This window comes from Primulina tabacum, chromosome 1, assembly GCF_025594145.1.
Source record: "Primulina tabacum isolate GXHZ01 chromosome 1, ASM2559414v2, whole genome shotgun sequence".
Classification (NCBI taxonomy): Eukaryota; Viridiplantae; Streptophyta; class Magnoliopsida; order Lamiales; family Gesneriaceae; genus Primulina; species Primulina tabacum.
In genome coordinates this window covers 28,844,582-28,863,254 of record NC_134550.1, presented here as the reverse complement: position 1 = coordinate 28,863,254, position 18,673 = coordinate 28,844,582, and the positions used below count along the sequence as shown (strand labels likewise).

At 36.1% G+C, this 18,673-nt stretch overlaps 1 protein-coding gene across 1 annotated transcript; it reads left to right on the top strand.

Annotated features, from left to right (window-relative positions):
• The first annotated feature begins 10,982 nt into the window (after nucleotides 1-10,982).
• LOC142543502 (protein STRUBBELIG-RECEPTOR FAMILY 7-like) lies at nucleotides 10,983-16,064 on the top strand. Its single transcript, XM_075650807.1, has 15 exons — nucleotides 10,983-11,401; nucleotides 12,172-12,304; nucleotides 12,407-12,478; nucleotides 12,561-12,626; nucleotides 12,701-12,772; nucleotides 12,872-12,940; nucleotides 13,132-13,203; nucleotides 13,283-13,348; nucleotides 13,470-13,532; nucleotides 13,657-14,248; nucleotides 14,384-14,649; nucleotides 14,722-14,857; nucleotides 15,266-15,384; nucleotides 15,502-15,658; nucleotides 15,751-16,064. The coding sequence occupies exons 1-15, from the start codon at nucleotides 11,296-11,298 to the stop codon at nucleotides 15,880-15,882; spliced, it is 2,121 nt and encodes a 706-aa protein (XP_075506922.1). The 5' UTR covers nucleotides 10,983-11,295; the 3' UTR covers nucleotides 15,883-16,064.
• Nucleotides 16,065-18,673: the final 2,609 nt, after the last annotated feature.

Genomic DNA, 18,673 nt, shown 5'->3' with positions numbered 1-18,673 from the left:
AGTTGTTCAAGTCAAGCCTATGGATACCTGAGAAACATGGTTACCAAGTATGAAATTTAATCGTTTACATGTAAGCATCTCATCATGTAACATCATCGTTTGATATAATTATGTTGAATACCCATTAAATCACACAATTACCAATGAAGTCATTTGGGGTCTGTGTAAGGGAATGTGTATAGTAATGAAGCGTGGGTTGAATTGAACTTGAGATCTCTTCAGTTTATAAGGCTAGTAGGTGTTGTAAATTTATTTGAGCATTTTATTGGGTAAATGAACATTGACATATCACACACGCACGTGACTTTTGAGTGATTATGAATTACATAAAAATGGATTAGTCGGAGGTCTAGATCAATAGTTGCATATTCATGACTGTTAGTCATTTTCATTACGTGTTGATTGAATTCCTACTTCTACTTTTATTTTGCTCGAGACCAGCAAAAGTTCAAGTTTGGGGGGATTTGATAAGTGCAATTTGTGCACTTAAATTATCCTTATAATTCGTATAAATTATTAGTTTCTTGGGCGGAATTATGCGTTTTTGTTGTTTTTGGTGTGAATTCAGGAATCTGGGTAAGGCGTATTACATGGCATAAAAAGGAAGAAAATGGCGCTTGGAAGAAAATGGTGAGGAAGGAAGGCAGAGAGACCCGCGCATATGCGCAAGTCAGAGGCGCGCATATGCGTGCGAGACACCACGAAGCACGAAGGAAAGCAGAGGACCTCGCGCATATGAGCGGAGTAGTGCACGCATATGCGCGCGAGACAAATTTCCCCACACACAAAACAGAGAGTGTCGCGCATATGCGCGCGGCGCAGATATCAGATTTAATTAGGTTTCGTCGTGGACTTTAAAAGGGAAGAATAATTAATTCTAACAGCCGACAGCAAGATTATAAAGGGCGAGAAAAAAATTCAGAGAAAAAGGAGGACGAGACGCGAAGAACGGAGACAAAAGACACTTAATCCGGATACGGAGACGTACTTTCATCTCTCTTCAACACGTTTCTAATTTGGTTCTTTAATTTTATGTTTTTTATGATTACAAACAGATTTTGTTTTGATCTAGATTCGAGTATGAACTAATTTTAATTTCTAGAGATTGACGTAGTCTTGGTCGAACCTGTGTTATTGGATTTGTGAATTCTCATTGAATTAATCTATCGTGTTTATTTGTGATTTTTTTCCTTTAATGCTTTTGGATTACTGGGCGTAATTCGATTGATTAAATAATTAAGATCTAACACTTGAGAGAGGGGATTGAAATTAGGATTGAGAAAATCACATCGTCAGATGTTTATAACGTGCAAAAGACGTATAACTCTGGTTAATCCATAAAAATAACCTTGCCTGCATCTATTATTTGTTACTTGATTTTGAATAGATATATTAAAATCAGTACTAGATAATACATTTCTATTTATCAATTGAAAAAGGTAATAGAAGAATTGCGAGTTCTTGGTTAATAAACATGACGAGATTTAATGTTATGTTAGTCAACTTTAATTTAGCATAGGAGAGACCAGACGAAATCATATCTCTAGATTGATTTAATCACTGAATTTCAACTGCGTGCTAAGATTTACATGAATCGTTATTTTCTTTGAATTGATTATAAACTATCTCATTGATTTTTCGAAATAAAGTTGAATTATGTCAATTATGGTGCTTAATATACAGTTTTAAATAATTACTCCTCGTGGGATCAATATCTGTACTCATACCAGTACTAAAACTTGACACCGTTCACTTGCGGTATTGAAAACACGCGACACATGTAATCTAATCATTTAATCAATTAAAACTATAATCATATAATATACATCAAGTAAGTATTTAAAATAAATTAAATAATCAATTAAGCAATTTAACACATTTGAATGCATGCGGTTTACGTGAGTTTACTTTTGGACATCATAATCATAATCTCAGTGTTTTATACTGGGGGGCTACTGTGGTTCTGTTGGGTACCATGGTAGGTCACCCAATTAATTTTGCAGCACCAAGCAGAGATTCTGCCCGGGGAGCTCGTGGTTGAGGTATGATTACTCGGTTGTCAGAGTTTAGTCTCCCAGTTAGTCCACTTTTATTATTTTTTTGGTTCATTTTATGTCATAATATATTGAAGGGGGAGATGCCCGTGTATTTGTGTGGCTATTTGGAGTTGACATGGTGGGTTTGAGTTTATTTTTTGTTGTTGTGTGCTTTGTCGACTCTAATTAAACTATTTCCTATGATTTTTTGGTTTGTGTGTGGTCGGCACTTATGTGATTGTTTATGAATACAATAGCATCGTTCTTGTGTCATTTTTCTTTTGCAAGTATTTTAAATTTTTGGTATGTCATATTTACGGGGATGTCATGACGAAATTTTTACAGGCCCTGATCTTCATTTTAAGTATTTTAAACCATCTTCGCAGCAAATTAAAATTAAATCAATATTATTTGATAATTAATTTTAATTATAATAATTGAGTCTCATATATATTGTATGATCAACAACTTTTAATATATAGAATGTCACGTGTGTTTTGTCTTCTCAAAATTAGTAACATTCTCGATTGAACTCATGTCACGTGTGTTTTATCTTTCCAAAATTAGTAATATTCTCGATTGAACTTTGAGTGAGACAATTGGTGTATTCTGATGTATTTTTCTTATTTCTCTTGTACAACTTCACTCAATTTGTCAATGCAGCAAGATGACTTCAAATATATAAGCACTTGAGATCGATCATGTAGAGGCCCGTATTTCGTATTTGTAAATTTGCGGAATTATTTAAAATTTTTCTTTAAAAGTAAATAACTTGCCTCATTCATAAAATAAACTGATAAAAATTTTAAATGTTTAAAGTAGCAGCGGAAGTAAATATTGTTTTTCAAAACAACAACTTAAAATAATTCATCGTAACAAAATAAGTTTGAGCATAAAATGATAAATAAACTGAAACAAGAGGTCCTCGGGTTCCTACTAATGCCGACCCAAGATGGCTCACTGGTCCCCGCCCTCGGCCTCGACCTCATCAGTACCTACAACAATCAAGTCTAGTGAGTCTAAAGACTCAGCATGCATATATCGTGAATAACAAGTAAAATATATCATAAAATTTCATGCCATGTAAAGATATCATATCGTAAAGCGTAACGTGAAAATCGTGTCATGAATAATTATAAATACGTGCATAACTGAAAATCGTCCGTAAAATGTTTGCTCGATAGAGCCCTGTCATAAAATAGCATATCATAATTTTCTGTTGAGATAATGTTCTACGCAAGTGGCCCATAACGTAACATTACATAACTAACATGCACGTCTGATCAGACTAAACCACAATCTATTGGGCGGTAGGGATCATCACAGCCCTTGGACTGGATATCCGTACCCATACATGAACATGAACCGGTCGTAAGTCACCGGGTGAAGTAATAATCCCATAAGCTGCAATCTCATGCGTGAGGTGGCCACAAGACATATCGCATGTAACGCCCTAGATTCGACGACTGTCCTCACTGTACCACGACGAGTCTTTCCAGCATGCTTATGTCCTCACTCACACGCACCCTGGGAAACTTCCCAGGAGGTCGGTCACCCATCCCAAAATTGCCCCAAGTCAAGCACGCTTAACTTTGGAGTTCTTATGTGATGAGCTACCGAAAAGAAGATCGACCTTCGTGATATGAGTAGTACAAATCAAATCTTTTAAGCCCTCTTCAACTGTACAGTCCATTACATTGAACAGTCTCGGAATCCCTCTCATTCCCGTGTGGTTTCGGTTCATTCATATTCCCTTCACCTAGAAGCCTGCCAGGAGCCGCTCATTGTCCGTGCAACTGATGGCACCGGCGATCACCCCCCGCCCTCTTCGGCCCCGGGCCTCACATGCCCACCAGCTTCCGCTTGGTTCGTCCCCGAACCACACCGTACTAAGAGAACCTGGCTCTGATACCACTTGTAACGCCCCAGATTCGACGACTGTCCTCACTGTACCACGACGAGTCTTTCCAGCGTGCTTATGTCCTCACTCACACGCACCCTGGGAAACTTCCCAGGAGGTCACCCATCCCAAAATTGCCCCAAGTCAAGCACGCTTAACTTTGGAGTTCTTATGTGATGAGCTACCGAAAAGAAGATGCACCTTCGTGATATGAGTAGTACAAATCAAATCTTTTAAGCCCTCTTCAACTGTACAGTCCATTACATTGAACAGTCTCGAAATCCCTCTCATTCCCGTGTGGGTTCGGTTCATTCATGTTCCCTTCACCTAGAAGCCTGCCAGGAGCCGCTCATTGTCCGTGCAACTGATGGCACCGGCGATCACCCCCCGCCCTCTTCGGCCCCGGGCCTCACATCGCATATATCTCAAAAATAAACTTTTATATTTTTATGCACGTAATATAATTAATTCCTGTGTTATTTTACCAATTGGGTTGGATCGTTCCCAGGCTCTTTGCTACCTAATTCTAACATGAGAAACATACAAATAACTTAACTTGAGAATAACTTCGTAATGAAACCCAAAAACGGGGCCAACTAGACCAACAACTAAACTTCTAACCATGACTCCGTACCAACCCGAACCAACACCGCACCATCGTTTAGTCATGGTCAAAATACGCATAACATGATGAAATAATGCTCCTAAGAATTGTGATACTCGAAATTTGGTGAATGGAGGCCAAAAACATGAAACGCTCTTTCGAGAGTCACTTTGGCATATTGCACCGTAAATTCTCGTACGTCCTCTAAACTTAACCAAATCACAAACGGCCAAAAACATGACCTTCCTAACTCATTGAGGCATTGTCCAGTCCAAGGCCACAGGCTAAAAGCCAACCAAGAACTCGAAACAAGCCTCTGAACCGAAGGCAAAGTTGCTGTCAAAAATACAGCAGCAGCTGTTGCGCTTTCTTGCTTCGTTTATGAGGCTATTGGCCATTGGGGCTTGAAACACCAACCAGAGCCTCTTACCAACATCCTAAGGTATGGTTTGAACCATGGCTAAGGGCCCTAGGCCGACCACAATCCAAGCCAACTCCTACGACGATCCCAAGCTTCACCCGAGAAAACACATGACACGCGTGGGGGTGTTGCTTGTTGTGCTGTCATGGATCATTCCAGTGGTCATGTGATCAACTATGCCATGATCTATACATCATGAGGCATTGTATGAACCATGGCTAAGGGCTAAAAAGCCAACCAAGCTCCACACCAATCCTCAAGGCCGAAACTACTCACACAAACTCAAAAAACGAAAACCAAAGGGCTGTCTTGTTTTGTTTTAAAACCGTTGGGACTATGAAGCAAGCCATGAAAGGTCATCTTGGTCATCTCCTAGACATGCTAAGCAAGGGTTCAAACCATGGTTACAGGCCCTGGGCCAACCATGATCCAAACTCTCCCCTTAGGCAGTCAACAACTAAAACCGAGGGTCAAAAATTGCAATGTTGCGAGTTGCTGTCAAAAGTTGTTTTGCTGGGGCGAAAGGGCTCAAACCAATGGACCAATCCCTTCCTAACACACCCTATAACATGACCATAAGCATCCTTGAACACCTGGAACCGAGCCAACCTCTGAAATCAAAAGAAACAATACCAAACGTGAAGCATGAAGGGAACCGAAAATCTGTGCAGAAATTCTGAACTTGCTGCCAATAAATTTCGGTTTTTGCCATGAAATCGTGATCATGTAAGGTTTTAAAATATTTATATAACTTGATTGAAGAGCAAAGAAAAATATAGACATGCCTTGGAATTCGATTTTCGAAAGAACAAACCAAAACGACGAACGCGGCGCGGCTGAGGCGGAGTTCTCTTCTCTTTTCTATTTCTCTCTTGTTTGCTGGTTGAAGGTTCCCGATTTTTGGCTGAGTTTTCTTCTGAATTTCGAGAGTGAGGAGAGGGAAATGGCTAGGGAATGAAGGGAAGTTTACTAAATAAAAAGGGAGCTTTGAAAGGCAAAATGAATCTTGCTATCCTAGTTGTTTGTTAGATAGGGAAAGATATATTATATTATGGGATTTGATGGAGTGATGGCCGATTTTTAGCTATCAAATATGGGTGGGAATATTGCTTAATTAATAATTTTTGTTGACTAAAAGGTGAGAGATTATCATATCAAGAAAAGGATTAAGGAATGATATCAAAATGATGAGTTGTAAATCCATAATCAAATCCTACAAGGGGTGGCCGAATTCTTGAAGGAAAATGGAGGGAAATATTGCTAAATCTTGTATTTTTAAATCTTTAAAGTTTTATCTACCCATTAAGTATTTTAGTGAATTAAATAATTAATTAGTTTAGGTTAGGAATTATCTTGCATGGATGGCTTATTCTTTAAAAATAAATTACTAACAAGTTAAGTTACAATTTCTTAAATAAAATAGGCCTAGATTAACTTATCACAATTGGTCATACATTTTAATTTAGGCTTTTAATTAATTATTGAACCTAAAATAACTTATTTACTACTTAACTCCAATTAATTAATTAAATCCCTAAACTTTCTTTTTCATTAAAATAAATTATCCTTTATCCTAAATAAATCCTAGGAATATTTTCTTATCATTAAATTTTTTTATCTCAATACTCCAATTCCGGTCCGGCCTCGCTTATTTATCTGAAATTATGCATGGCTTATACGTAGTCTGATTTAACGGGTTCTACAGATCAATTAGATGATTTGAGTTAAAGATCAACTATATCCATTAAGCTTCTCCAACATCCTAAGTAATGCATCTGGGTAGTCCAACAACTTGCATTTAGCAAATAGCAAATTCAAAGTTAACATTGTTATCGTCGAAAATTTTATAAATTTAAATTCCAACGGGGGGTTATAAGAATATGTTACACAAATACATATATTGTCTTGTATTAAAAACTTTATGTTTATTTTATCCAGTATTCTGTCAACTTCAAAACTTATACAAAATTGAACTATCTTATCAGTCCCCCGGGGAAAAAAATGAAAAAATAAAAAAAAGAGTTATAAATATATAGCTATATTTTCAAAAAAAAAATATTTACAATTTATTTGAATTAATTAATACAGTGGTGCTTGAGTTTTAGAAGAGATATAATAGCAAACTATTATATCAATGAAATCTGACATTTATTTGAATTAATTATTACATTGGTGTAGTAATAAATTTTAAAGTGGAACTGAATAATTAGAGAGCTACCAAACAATCGGTGAGGGTCGTTAAAGATCCTTAGTCTAATTAATGTAACCAAACACAAACCCAAATATATTAGGACAAGGAAATAAACACAAGTAAATTGTGAATAAGGATTATTTTTTCAAATTAAAATGATGAATAAAATATCATAATTCATCATATAGTTTTATGTATCTTGTTTTCAAATAAAATATTTAAATCTTTGATTTCTTTAAAATACAGTTATTTAGATGCTATGGAAAATAAATATGACAAATTTTGATAATAAAAAAAATATTTCAGATTTTTTTTTAAATTAATAATTAGAAAGCTCACTTCCTACTCCTTGATCAACAAAACAAAAGAAACAAGAATACATGAAAAATTATATAACAATATATATTACTAGGAAAATATTTAGATTTGTCTAAAATTTATTCGATTAATGTATAATAAATTGTATTTTTATGAAAATAGTATGTCTTTGGACTTTGTTATAAAAGCAATTCGAATATTACAAATAAAAAATATATTTGTGGGGACCCGGACGCTAATTCATTCCTTAATCGTCTTTAGGAATAATTCAAACAATTATAATAAATAGGGTCTAAATTTATTTATTTTTTTTTTCAAAATACAAAGCGGAAACGTAATGTAATTCAATTCAAATTACATATTAAACATAAACATATAAATCTTGTATTATCTACAAGATTTCAACTAGGTTCGACTATATATCAGTGCTGAATCCTAAGTTGCTTCGAAGCCCGGATCTCCACGCTATCTAGTTCAGCCTCGTTCTCTTCTTGACCATGATCATATCCCACCTGTTGCCATGCACACATACAAACAAGACAACAGCCGGATAACTTCGGTGAGAATTACATTCTCAGTATAAATCATGTATACATGCAATCATAAAACAATATAAAAGCATATAACAGATATGTCTAACATGTATTCAAATCAGAATATAAATCCATATCAAGAATAAATCATATTCTAAACATGTACCATCATCAGGAACATAAACAACATAACTCAATATAAAATGTCAATTAGACTCATGACTCCACATTTAAGACTAGACTCAATCCTAGTCTAGGGATCCCGGTTTCCAGATGTGGGTATTCCCATATCGACCAACAGTAATAGAAAAAACTCCAGTTCTATCCACGTCGATAGGGTATCGATCACCAGTAATAGAAGAAGCTCTCGGATTCTATCCACATCGATATGATATCGACCATCAGTAATAGAAGAAGTTATGATTCTATCCACATCGATATAGTATCGATCACCAGTAATAGAAGAAACTCCGATTCTATCCACATCGATACGGTACCGATCACCAGTAATAGAAGAAGCTACAATTCTATCCACATCGATAGCCAAACATCCGGTGACAGACTTTGGCACTATCGCCAATACACTATCTTGTGACATCGTGCAATGTGCCCGTGGCGATCCACCACTATCAGGCACTTCTGTCACAAGATTACTCGTCTAATACCTGCTGTCTATAAATCAAGAGAACAAGTACGTCAATCAAATCAATACAATAAGGTAAAGTATGTGATTTAGGGAAACTCGAGCCAAACCTCACTCGAGTTGTGCAATCCCAACTCAACATTAATTTATATCTTTATCTTCTCGGTCCGACGAAGACGAAGTATCAAATTCAACTATGTCCATACCCAATCTGATAATGACAATCAAATAGATACAATATCAGTATATAACTCAATTCAAAATCTATTCTGATCAATACTCAAATCACACATAATCTGATCAATATCGAATCAAGATACAATCTAATCCATATCGACGATATCACGATATAATCGAAGTCACTACTGAATCTGATCAATATCAACCCACTGATGTTTCGACGATATAACAATACAGTCTCGATAACCCCGTCAATCTCAATATCACAGATATAATACCAGAATTTATAATTAATATCGGTACAACTGATAATCAATAACAATACAACCCGGATATCGAATCTCAATCAAATCAACTCCAAAAATCATAACAAGTACATACACAGTCTGTTCTTCGATCTGACTTCAATTCTACGATGTCTACTATATCAGAAACACCATATAGGATTCATATTCGATTCTGACAATATCATAATTTCAAATCGTATCTAAACGTAACAAAACTTACGTCCAGTTGTAGCTGTCAATGATAGGATCACAGTACTGAAGTTGGATTCAAAATCAGACGAACGGATCTCGCATAATCACAATTCAACGCTACGAAGAAGCTGGAGGATTTCTCATAAGGTTTTCTCGACTCTTCCAGCTGATAAATGAGGGGAATGAAGATATATACATATATATACCTCAACTTGCATGGCAATGATACGTGTCTCATTCTTCACACAACTCAGGCGGCGCTCGGACGGTTGCAAATTACCGCTCGGGTGCGGAAATTTCTGTCGAGATACTCAGCTGAACATCTCCTGGCGCTCGGGTGGTAATATTCTACCGCTCGGGCGCCAAACATTCTGTCCAAGAAGTAAAATTGGCGCTTTGGCGGTTCTTTTCTACCGCTCGGGCGCGAGATGTTCGGTCCAACATCTTGGCTTTATAATGTAACGATGCCTTGCTTCTTCATTTGAGTTCATATAACCTCAATTCTGTCAATTAATCAACGTCTGATTACAGCAATTAAATCTCGGGCATTACAATATTAAAATAATTTTTAATATTAATTTAGATATAGACAATAAACCTTATATACTCGTGTAATATCTGTAACATGAACAAATAAATGTTTAGCTAAATATTTGGGGTAAATTTTAGTTGGACACATAAACTATAGGTAAAAAAATTATTAGGTTGGTACATCAACTATTATTAATGACCCAATTAATAAATATTAATTAGAAGTTAATCTGAAAAGTCAGTTTCACCCTTAAACTAAACCATTTTAACTATCTTGTTTATATATATGAATTAATAATTAATATCAACAAGGAAAATCATTTTCATTAATATTTTCTTAAGTGTCCCCAAATATCTTTGAAGTTGTTTATTTGATACACTTGATTAACACATGAATTCCATCTGCATCTTCATTCACATATCAAACTAAAGTTTTAATTTTTTCAAAAAAAATTACAAATATCTATTTGTAGGTCTCATCTGAGGCCAAAGTTGCGGGTTCAAGTTCCGTCGATGTCTACCGATATAAATTTCAATAATGATATCAGTTCATGTTTACTATTTCGTTTTTGATATGGGGGTGAGGGTTGGTTTAATATAGGATCAAGTTTACCTCTCTTCCATTTTAGAAGATATTTATGACATGGTGTATTGGCTCATGTTTTATATTTGAATAGCTCTCTTGTGAGACGGTCTCACGAATCTTTATTTGTGAGAAGGATCAACCCTATAGATATTCACAATAAAAAGTAATACTCTTAACCTAAAAAGTAATATTTTTTCATGAATGACCCAAATAAGAGATTCGTCTCACAAAATACGACCCGTGAGACCGTCTCGCACAAGTTTTTATCTTTGCATTTTATGTTTAATCGAAATGCAAATGCAGGTCGATTGTTTATGGTTATTCAAGCAAGATGCATGGTAATTATTATAGGAAGGAAAAAAACTAAGAAATAGACAAGATTTAGGAATAAATATAGTTAGATTCATTAGATAAATAATTAAATTACAGTAATTAGTGCTATATACTTTTACTTATTAAATGAATAGGTAAGTAATTTGAAAAAAGAAAGAGGTATAGTACGGTTACCACCTCGATTGATGGAAACTATAAAATATAAATTAGTGATAGAGAAAGAGAGAAGAACTCAAAGCCAATGGCCTTGGATTCTTTCTATCGATCCTATGACTACAGGATTTTCTTGAAGAAAAAATGGTTCCACAAAAATATGATTCTTACAAGCTATAATTTCTTATGAAAAATTCTAATATTATACGTAAATTCCACATCCTCCTCCATAAAAAATAATTATATAAAAAAAAAACTTAGAATGGTCTGTCAGTGTGAGAACTGAGAACTGATCAAGTTGAAATCTTTTTGTTCCAAAACTTGAACTGGCTTTTGGGTTTCCTTTCTTGAGGTGTGGAGTGAACCAAGAATCAAGAAAAGAGAGTGATGAGAAGAAAGGTGGAGGAGGGGGCCATGGCGGTGGCGATTCTGTTAATTGGCATTCTACTTTTAGGGCTGAGATGCTCCAATGCGGCTACAGATCCATCCGATGGTCAGCACTTTTTTGAAACTTTTCGTGTGTATATATTTGAATGATTGTGTTGATACATGAGTCAAAGGATATGCTTTCACTTTCTGAGTGTGTGTGTGTGTGAGTGTGGAGGATGATGATGGGTTACTAGATATCTTGGAATGTCTCTTTGGTTCGTGCTTGAGAGGTTATATTTAGTGGTTTCTTGATTTTTCTCCTTGCCTTGATTTGTTATGTCTTAAGTATTTGTTTAGTTTGATTTTATCATGAACCAAGCTAAGTATTGTTGCTATTTTGCTTTTCATGTCGTTCAAGATTTGGTTATTGATTTAGTTGTATATTAATCATGGTCAATTTGTTTTTTATGGAATTTTGTGTTGTTCACAACTTGATTCTGTTGGGTCAATGTACATCTCTGTATATGTATGGACAATTTAAGAAACGGACATGGGATGATATCCGGCGAAGAATGATTGTTGGTGGCCTTAATTTACATCTATATAATAATTTCAAGAAGCTAATATTTTATCATTCTCATTATCATGCTGAGCCAGTCGAATGCTTTCTTGAGGTTTTAAAGCGATTACCTTACGTTGTGGTTATTTGATAACTATTTCTGTTATTACCTTTTAGTTAGCCAATGGCAAGAGTTTTAACACTGCACTATATTTTATGTGCAGCAGTTAATTTAAACTGACTTGATGTGCAAAAAATCTCAGCAGAAGTAATTCATGGTCTAGTGCATAAACTTGTTATGATTTGATGAATTGACTATATATGTATATGTACAGTCTCTGCTCTCAATGTCATGTATAGTGGTTTGCATTCACCACAGCAACTCACGAAATGGATCTTGAGTGGAGGAGATCCTTGTGGAGATTCTTGGAAGGGGATTAAATGCTCCGGATCTAGAGTCATCGAAATGTGATTTTATATTACCCCTTAATTTTTTAAGGATGTTTTTTTCTTATTCTTTAAATACTTACCATTTCCTGATGCCTGTTTTTGGTGTATGTTTTTCATCAGAAAGTTATCGGGGCTTGGTCTATCTGGGGATCTGGGATACCAGTTAGCAAGTTTGACATCAGTTACTACTTTGTAAGGCCGAGATTTTCTTGAGTTTTGTATGTTATATTATTAATTTAACTTTCTGACAATAAGTTCTAATGGCATTTTGTAGTGATGTCAGTAACAATAATCTTGGAAGCAGCTTTCCTTATTTTCTTCCTCCAAATGCGGAACAATTGTATGATTCATTCCTGTATAATTTATTGTTCTCGATGTTGTGTTTCAATCTCATCTTGTTATCTCATAATGCAGAAACCTTGCAGGCTGCAGACTAAATGGTCGCCTTTCCTATTATATATCGCAAATGTCTTCCCTAAAATCCATGTTAGTCATGCCTAGATTTCAAAATTCTTCCTCCAGAAAATTTGAAATGTCTCCACTTTTTGGATTCTGATTGATTAAGAAGGTTATGTGCAATCGCAGTGATGTAAGTCACAATCAACTCCAGGAACTGACTGTAGACTTCAGCAAGCTTTCTGCTCTCTCCACATTGTAAGACCAATCACTTCATTCCAAGTATTATTTCTTTTCTCCCAATTTTAGTCTGCGTATTTTGATATTTACCAATTTATCTAATTTTAAGGGTCGTCTCTATCTGTGAACTAGGATATGAGGGTTATAGTGTTCTCTTTTTTCCCTTCTGTTGATTGAATTCTATCTTATAATTAATGTTTATGCTTCAGGGATCTTTCTTTTAATGCCTTTACAGGCGATCTTCCTCAAAGTTTCCGAGCACTGACAAGCATCACTGATATGTATGTACGATGTGTTTTGTCATACAATTCTCTGTTTCTCATTCAATATGAATCATCATCGACTAACTTAATTTTGCAGGTATTTGCAAGACAATCAGTTTAATGGAACCATTGACGTCCTTTCGAATCTTCCCCTTGAGAACTTGTGAGTTCTGTTGGAGTTTACCATTTGTACACCCACAAATCTACTCGAATCATGGAGTCTTTTAGTGAACCATGAAAACAAGAGATTCAATTTCAAGTTTATTTATTTTTTGTCTGCCTAGGAATGTTGAAAATAATCGTTTTAGTGGATGGATTCCAGAGCAGTTGAAAGGCATAAACTTGCAGTAAGCATCTCATAATGTATATACTTTGATATGTATCATGTTCCTGTGAAGGTAATTCTTGGAACTCTGGGCCTAAACTTGCAGTAAGCATCTCAATATGTGTACTTTGTGCTTCACTTAACAGTTCAAAAGGTAATTCTTGGAACTCTGGGCCTGCACCTCCTCCTCCACCTGGTACTCCTCCTGCCAGCAGGCCCAACAGAAACCACAATTCTGGAGGCACTGGTGGGTCGTCTACTGCTGGTAGCAAATCTGGTATAGGTTCTGGTGCCATTGCTGGAATTGTTGTATCGGTTTTGATTGTTGGAGCAGTTGTAGCATTCTTCATCATAAGAAGGTCCAGAAGGTCAGCCATGGACATTGAGAAACTTGATCGGCCTTTCAGTCCTCTTGCTTCACAGGAAGCTCAAGGTACCTTCCAGTCTGCAGAGATGAAGCCTGTTCAAACTTCATCCTCAGCCAGCATGAAAATTTTCGAGACTCCTGCAGTGATAAACCTCAGACCTCCTCCTGCTGATCGTTCTAAATCATTTGACGAATCTGATGCGACGGCAAAGCCCATTTTTCCGATCAAGAGAGTCAGTACATCTTCAATAAATGCTAAATTGTATTCAGTAGCTGACTTGCAAGTTGCTACTGGCAGTTTCAGCGTGGAAAATCTTATCGGAGAGGGATCAGTTGGACAAGTTTATCAAGCTCAATTGGATGATGAAAAGGTGCACCACATTCTTTCATCCTTTTAACTTAGACCTATGATGTTGACTTTCATTTTTCATTTCACGAGAACTCTAAAGATGAATCATAGTACTAGAGAGTTGATACAGAACTAATATGCGCATGGTTATAAACAGGTAGTTGCTGTGAAAAAAATAAATTCATCTGCTTTGCCCAATTCCAAAGATTTTCTGGAAATTGTGTTGGATATTTCGAGGTTGAATCATCCTAATGTAACTGAATTACTGGGGTATTGCTTTGAACATGGACAACACCTCCTCGTTTACGAGTTTTATAAAAATGGATCTCTACATGAATTTCTGCATCTCTCTGATGAATATGTTAAGCCAATATCATGGAACAATCGTGTCAAGATTGCGTTAGGGACTGCAAGAGCACTTGAGTAAGTTCAATAATCAGTTTTATAATGTCAACAAAGTGTTTTATCTTATCACTTACCTAGGGTCCTCTGCAGGTACCTACATGAAGTTTGTTCACCATCGGTCATTCATAAAAATTTCAAATCATCAAACATATTACTTGATGCGGAGCTCAATCCTCACCTTTCAGATTGTGGATTAGCAGAAAATCTTATTTATAAACCAGATCAGGTATATTTAATTTAGGCTTTGACAACGCTCATCTATGGTGCTATTTGAGGTAATCTGTGATCAACGATATGAGCCGCTCATAAGACTGTCTAGCCAACTGCACTCGAACTCTGTTATAGTTCAAATACTTGCCCGTGAGCTTATAATATATCACAGATTTTCAAATATTAATATAGAAAATATATTTGTACGTGTTCATATAGATAGATATATGATTCGCACCTTCACGAGACTGAGATTTAATGAGTTTGACTTGTTTACACAGTTAAGTGTAATATTGGTCTTGTTAGTTCTCTCTTGGAAACTGTTTCATAGTTTGGACGTATATCGTCTGAAAACTGAAAGTTTTGCAATAATCTTACTACAAAAAGATTCTTGTTTTTATAACTAGAAACTTGGCACTTGCAGGCATCTGGCTACCTTGCCCCTGAGGTTTCCTTATCTGATCAGTATACTGTAAAGAGTGATGTATATAGTTTTGGGGTCGTGATGTTAGAACTTGTTACGGGACGCAAACCCTTTGATAGGTATGTCAAAGCTCTCAAGAAACACAAGAACAGAATGGTAGTGAGTGCCTTGACGCAGTCATTGTTTCTAAAATATGTGAATATATTATACAATGGTGTTTCTTTTTTCCGATGCAGCTCGAGGCCGAGATCTGAGAAATCATTAGCTCAATGGGCAACACCCCTGCTCCATGATATCGATGCTCTCTCTGAGATTGTTGATCCGGCTTTGAAAGGGCTTTTCCCTGTCAAATCTCTCTCACGTTTTGCTGACGCAATTGCTCTCTGTGTCCAGGTACTGATTTAATGTATACATCCGTTCGAATTTCCATGAGCACTTGCATTGTTTGCCAATTATTCTAATGTGTTCATTACTATTGTGAGCAGCCTGAGCCGGAGTTCAGGCCTCCAATGTCAGAAGTGGTTGAAGCTTTGGTTCGGCTAGTACAACGATCAAACATGAGCAAGAGAACTTTCGGAAACGAAGGGACCCCTCGAGGTGAAACTGAGGACAGTTGATTGATCTGCAATCTTTATTTTTTCACCACGGCCTTCCACTTTATACGTGTGCTACATTGTCTTGTATTATATTGTTCGTACCGAAATTTTACACCACTGCGAAAAACAACCAAGATTGTCTCTTGTTAGATTTGATGTCAAACTCTGCAGCCCTTTTATACGCTACTTCATAATTGATATTTTGTGAAACGTCCACTACTCGTTTTGCTTAAAAGTATTAGAATTTAAAAAAAAAAAACCTCACTAGTCATTCTGTCGAACCATAATAAAATACATAAAATATTTTATACATCATTTAAAAATAAATCAACTAGCTAATATTTGAAAATCAAGGAATTATTTTAAATCGTATAATCGTCAAACATTTTCCAAATCCAAAAAGTATTATTTGAGAAATATAACTCATACTATAAACTTCTCAAAAACCATTCAAAACATTATTAAAAGACGTAAAAATCTTTTACATAAATCCTAAACATAAATGCGGAATGCTAGAAGCGCTGGTCCTCAGGTTATATGCACCTTCAGTCCAGTCAGGTCAACTATCAAGACCTCTAATATCGTCATTATCATAATCATCTGCATCAATCACTCCTAGTGAATCTAAAGACTCAACATACCATAATCTTGGTAACAAGTAATACGTATACAGATCACATGCAACAGTGAAAATACTTGTACTTAAAATTACATTTTTCATGATCATTTAAAGCATAACATTTTTCCTTTCATCATAAACATATTCATATCATTTATCATTTTATCATAAATATTTCTTTTTTCATCATAAGCATACGTTTTCCTTTTACTGAATTTGGATCGTTAATTGTGACTTTCGTATCATCATAAGATCGATGGATCCATCTATTATGTAACCACAGTACTGGGCGGTGGGGACATCAACGACACTCTCACCTGTCAATTGAGCATTGGCCTATAATCAACATATTGAAATACGATCGTCGGGCTCTCTCTAGGGCCTTCTCCCATAGACGGACTCCCTCTGGGGCCTTCTCCCACGAATGGGTTCCCTCTGGGGCATTCTCCCCTAAATGGGCTTCCTCTGGGACCTTCTCCCTCACGATATCCCCAATCATATCATCATAATAGTCACAATTACTTCACCTCCTCCAACGTTTCATATTATCATAACTTTACAAAAATTATGCATAAAATATCATTTTTTTAAAATCAAACATGCAACATATTTTTTAATTGTCCATATTAAATCATAAAAATCCATAAATATTTAAAACAAACATTAACATTTTATCATAAAATTTTTAAACATTTAAAATAAGCATTAACGTTTGATAATAAAACTTCATAAACATTTAAATAAACATTTTAACATTTTATCATTAAAAAAATCCATAAAAATTTAAAATAAACATTTTAACATATAAAAATCCATAAACATTTAAAATAGTCATATTAGCATACAAAACAGCATTCAGGACACTGTCATGACGTTTACTAATTTTCTAGGTGTAAAATTACCGTTTTACTTCTAGACGTAAAAATCATTGAATTTGACTTTTTTTTTATTTTCATTGACTGTAACATGTCCCAAATAATTATTTAAGCTTACATTAATTTTTTCATATTTTTATTTGGCCTAAATCGATGACTTTTAAATTAATCTTTAAATATAACATATTAATGCGTTTTAATTCCGAATTAAACCAAACCTCAATATAAAATTCCCAAATTAAAAACTTAAACTTTTAATAACTATTGGAGCTTAAACATAAATTTACATAATTTTATTTAGCTTAAATCTAGGTGTTTCAATTAATTTTTTAATTAACATTTTTTGAGCCGGTTAAATTCGGAATAAATCCAAAACTCCATATTTTGATCCCAAAGTTTAAACATAACATTTTTATTATTTATTCTACCATTGTGAGTCATGAACCCCACCCGTGGACCCATAGTTCAAATTTTTGTCTTATTATTTTCGTTTTTGACACGTAGACGAACACATCGAGCCATCTCCCAAAATATTCGAGCCACGCCCAAGCCACCTCAAGCCAAACACGAGCCAACCTATCCAGGAACCCTCCTGACCAAGTCCAGACCAAAGAACTAGCCCTTAGCTCTCCCAAACTCGCCTGGAAACAAACCCAATTTCTGCACACATGATGCCTATTCACTCGAGACTCCTAGTGACCCTAGGACTCCTTCAGCCGAGCCACCACCGAGCCCATCTGATCCCAACCATCCCTGGAGCATGCCTAGACCAAGCCCAGACCAGCTCTGGAACCCACGCAGCGAGCCACCAAGCCAAGCACAACAGCCGCGCGCTTCCCTTGCTTCTCATGTTCTCGTGTTTCCTCTCGAGCCAGCCGCCACCCAAGCCGCACCAGCCCCTGCTCAGACCCTTGTGCACCATTTTAGGACCCTAAGGACCTAGCCTAGCCCAGCGCAAAGCCCCCTGACCGAGCCCTCTCTTCCCTGCGCAAGCTGCAAACCTGCGCTACTTCTTGTTGGCTCTCGGGTGGAGTCATAGCTTTGAAGGGCTCCTCCCCAGCCATGACCCTCGAGTCCTAGCATGGATAGGACTCCTTCCCTGACCCAGGCCAAGCCCCATTCGTGGCCCCAGCCAAGCCATGCATCACAGCCCCTTACAACCGAGCCCCATGATCAACAACCAACAGTTTCAGTTTCCAGCTTTAACGTTTCTTGTTTGCAGCGTTTGTGTGCGTTTTCTAGTCCCTTAAACTTGTGTAAAACTTTCCCCTTAACATCCTAATTCATGGCAGCCACTTTAAGTACATATAAAACATGT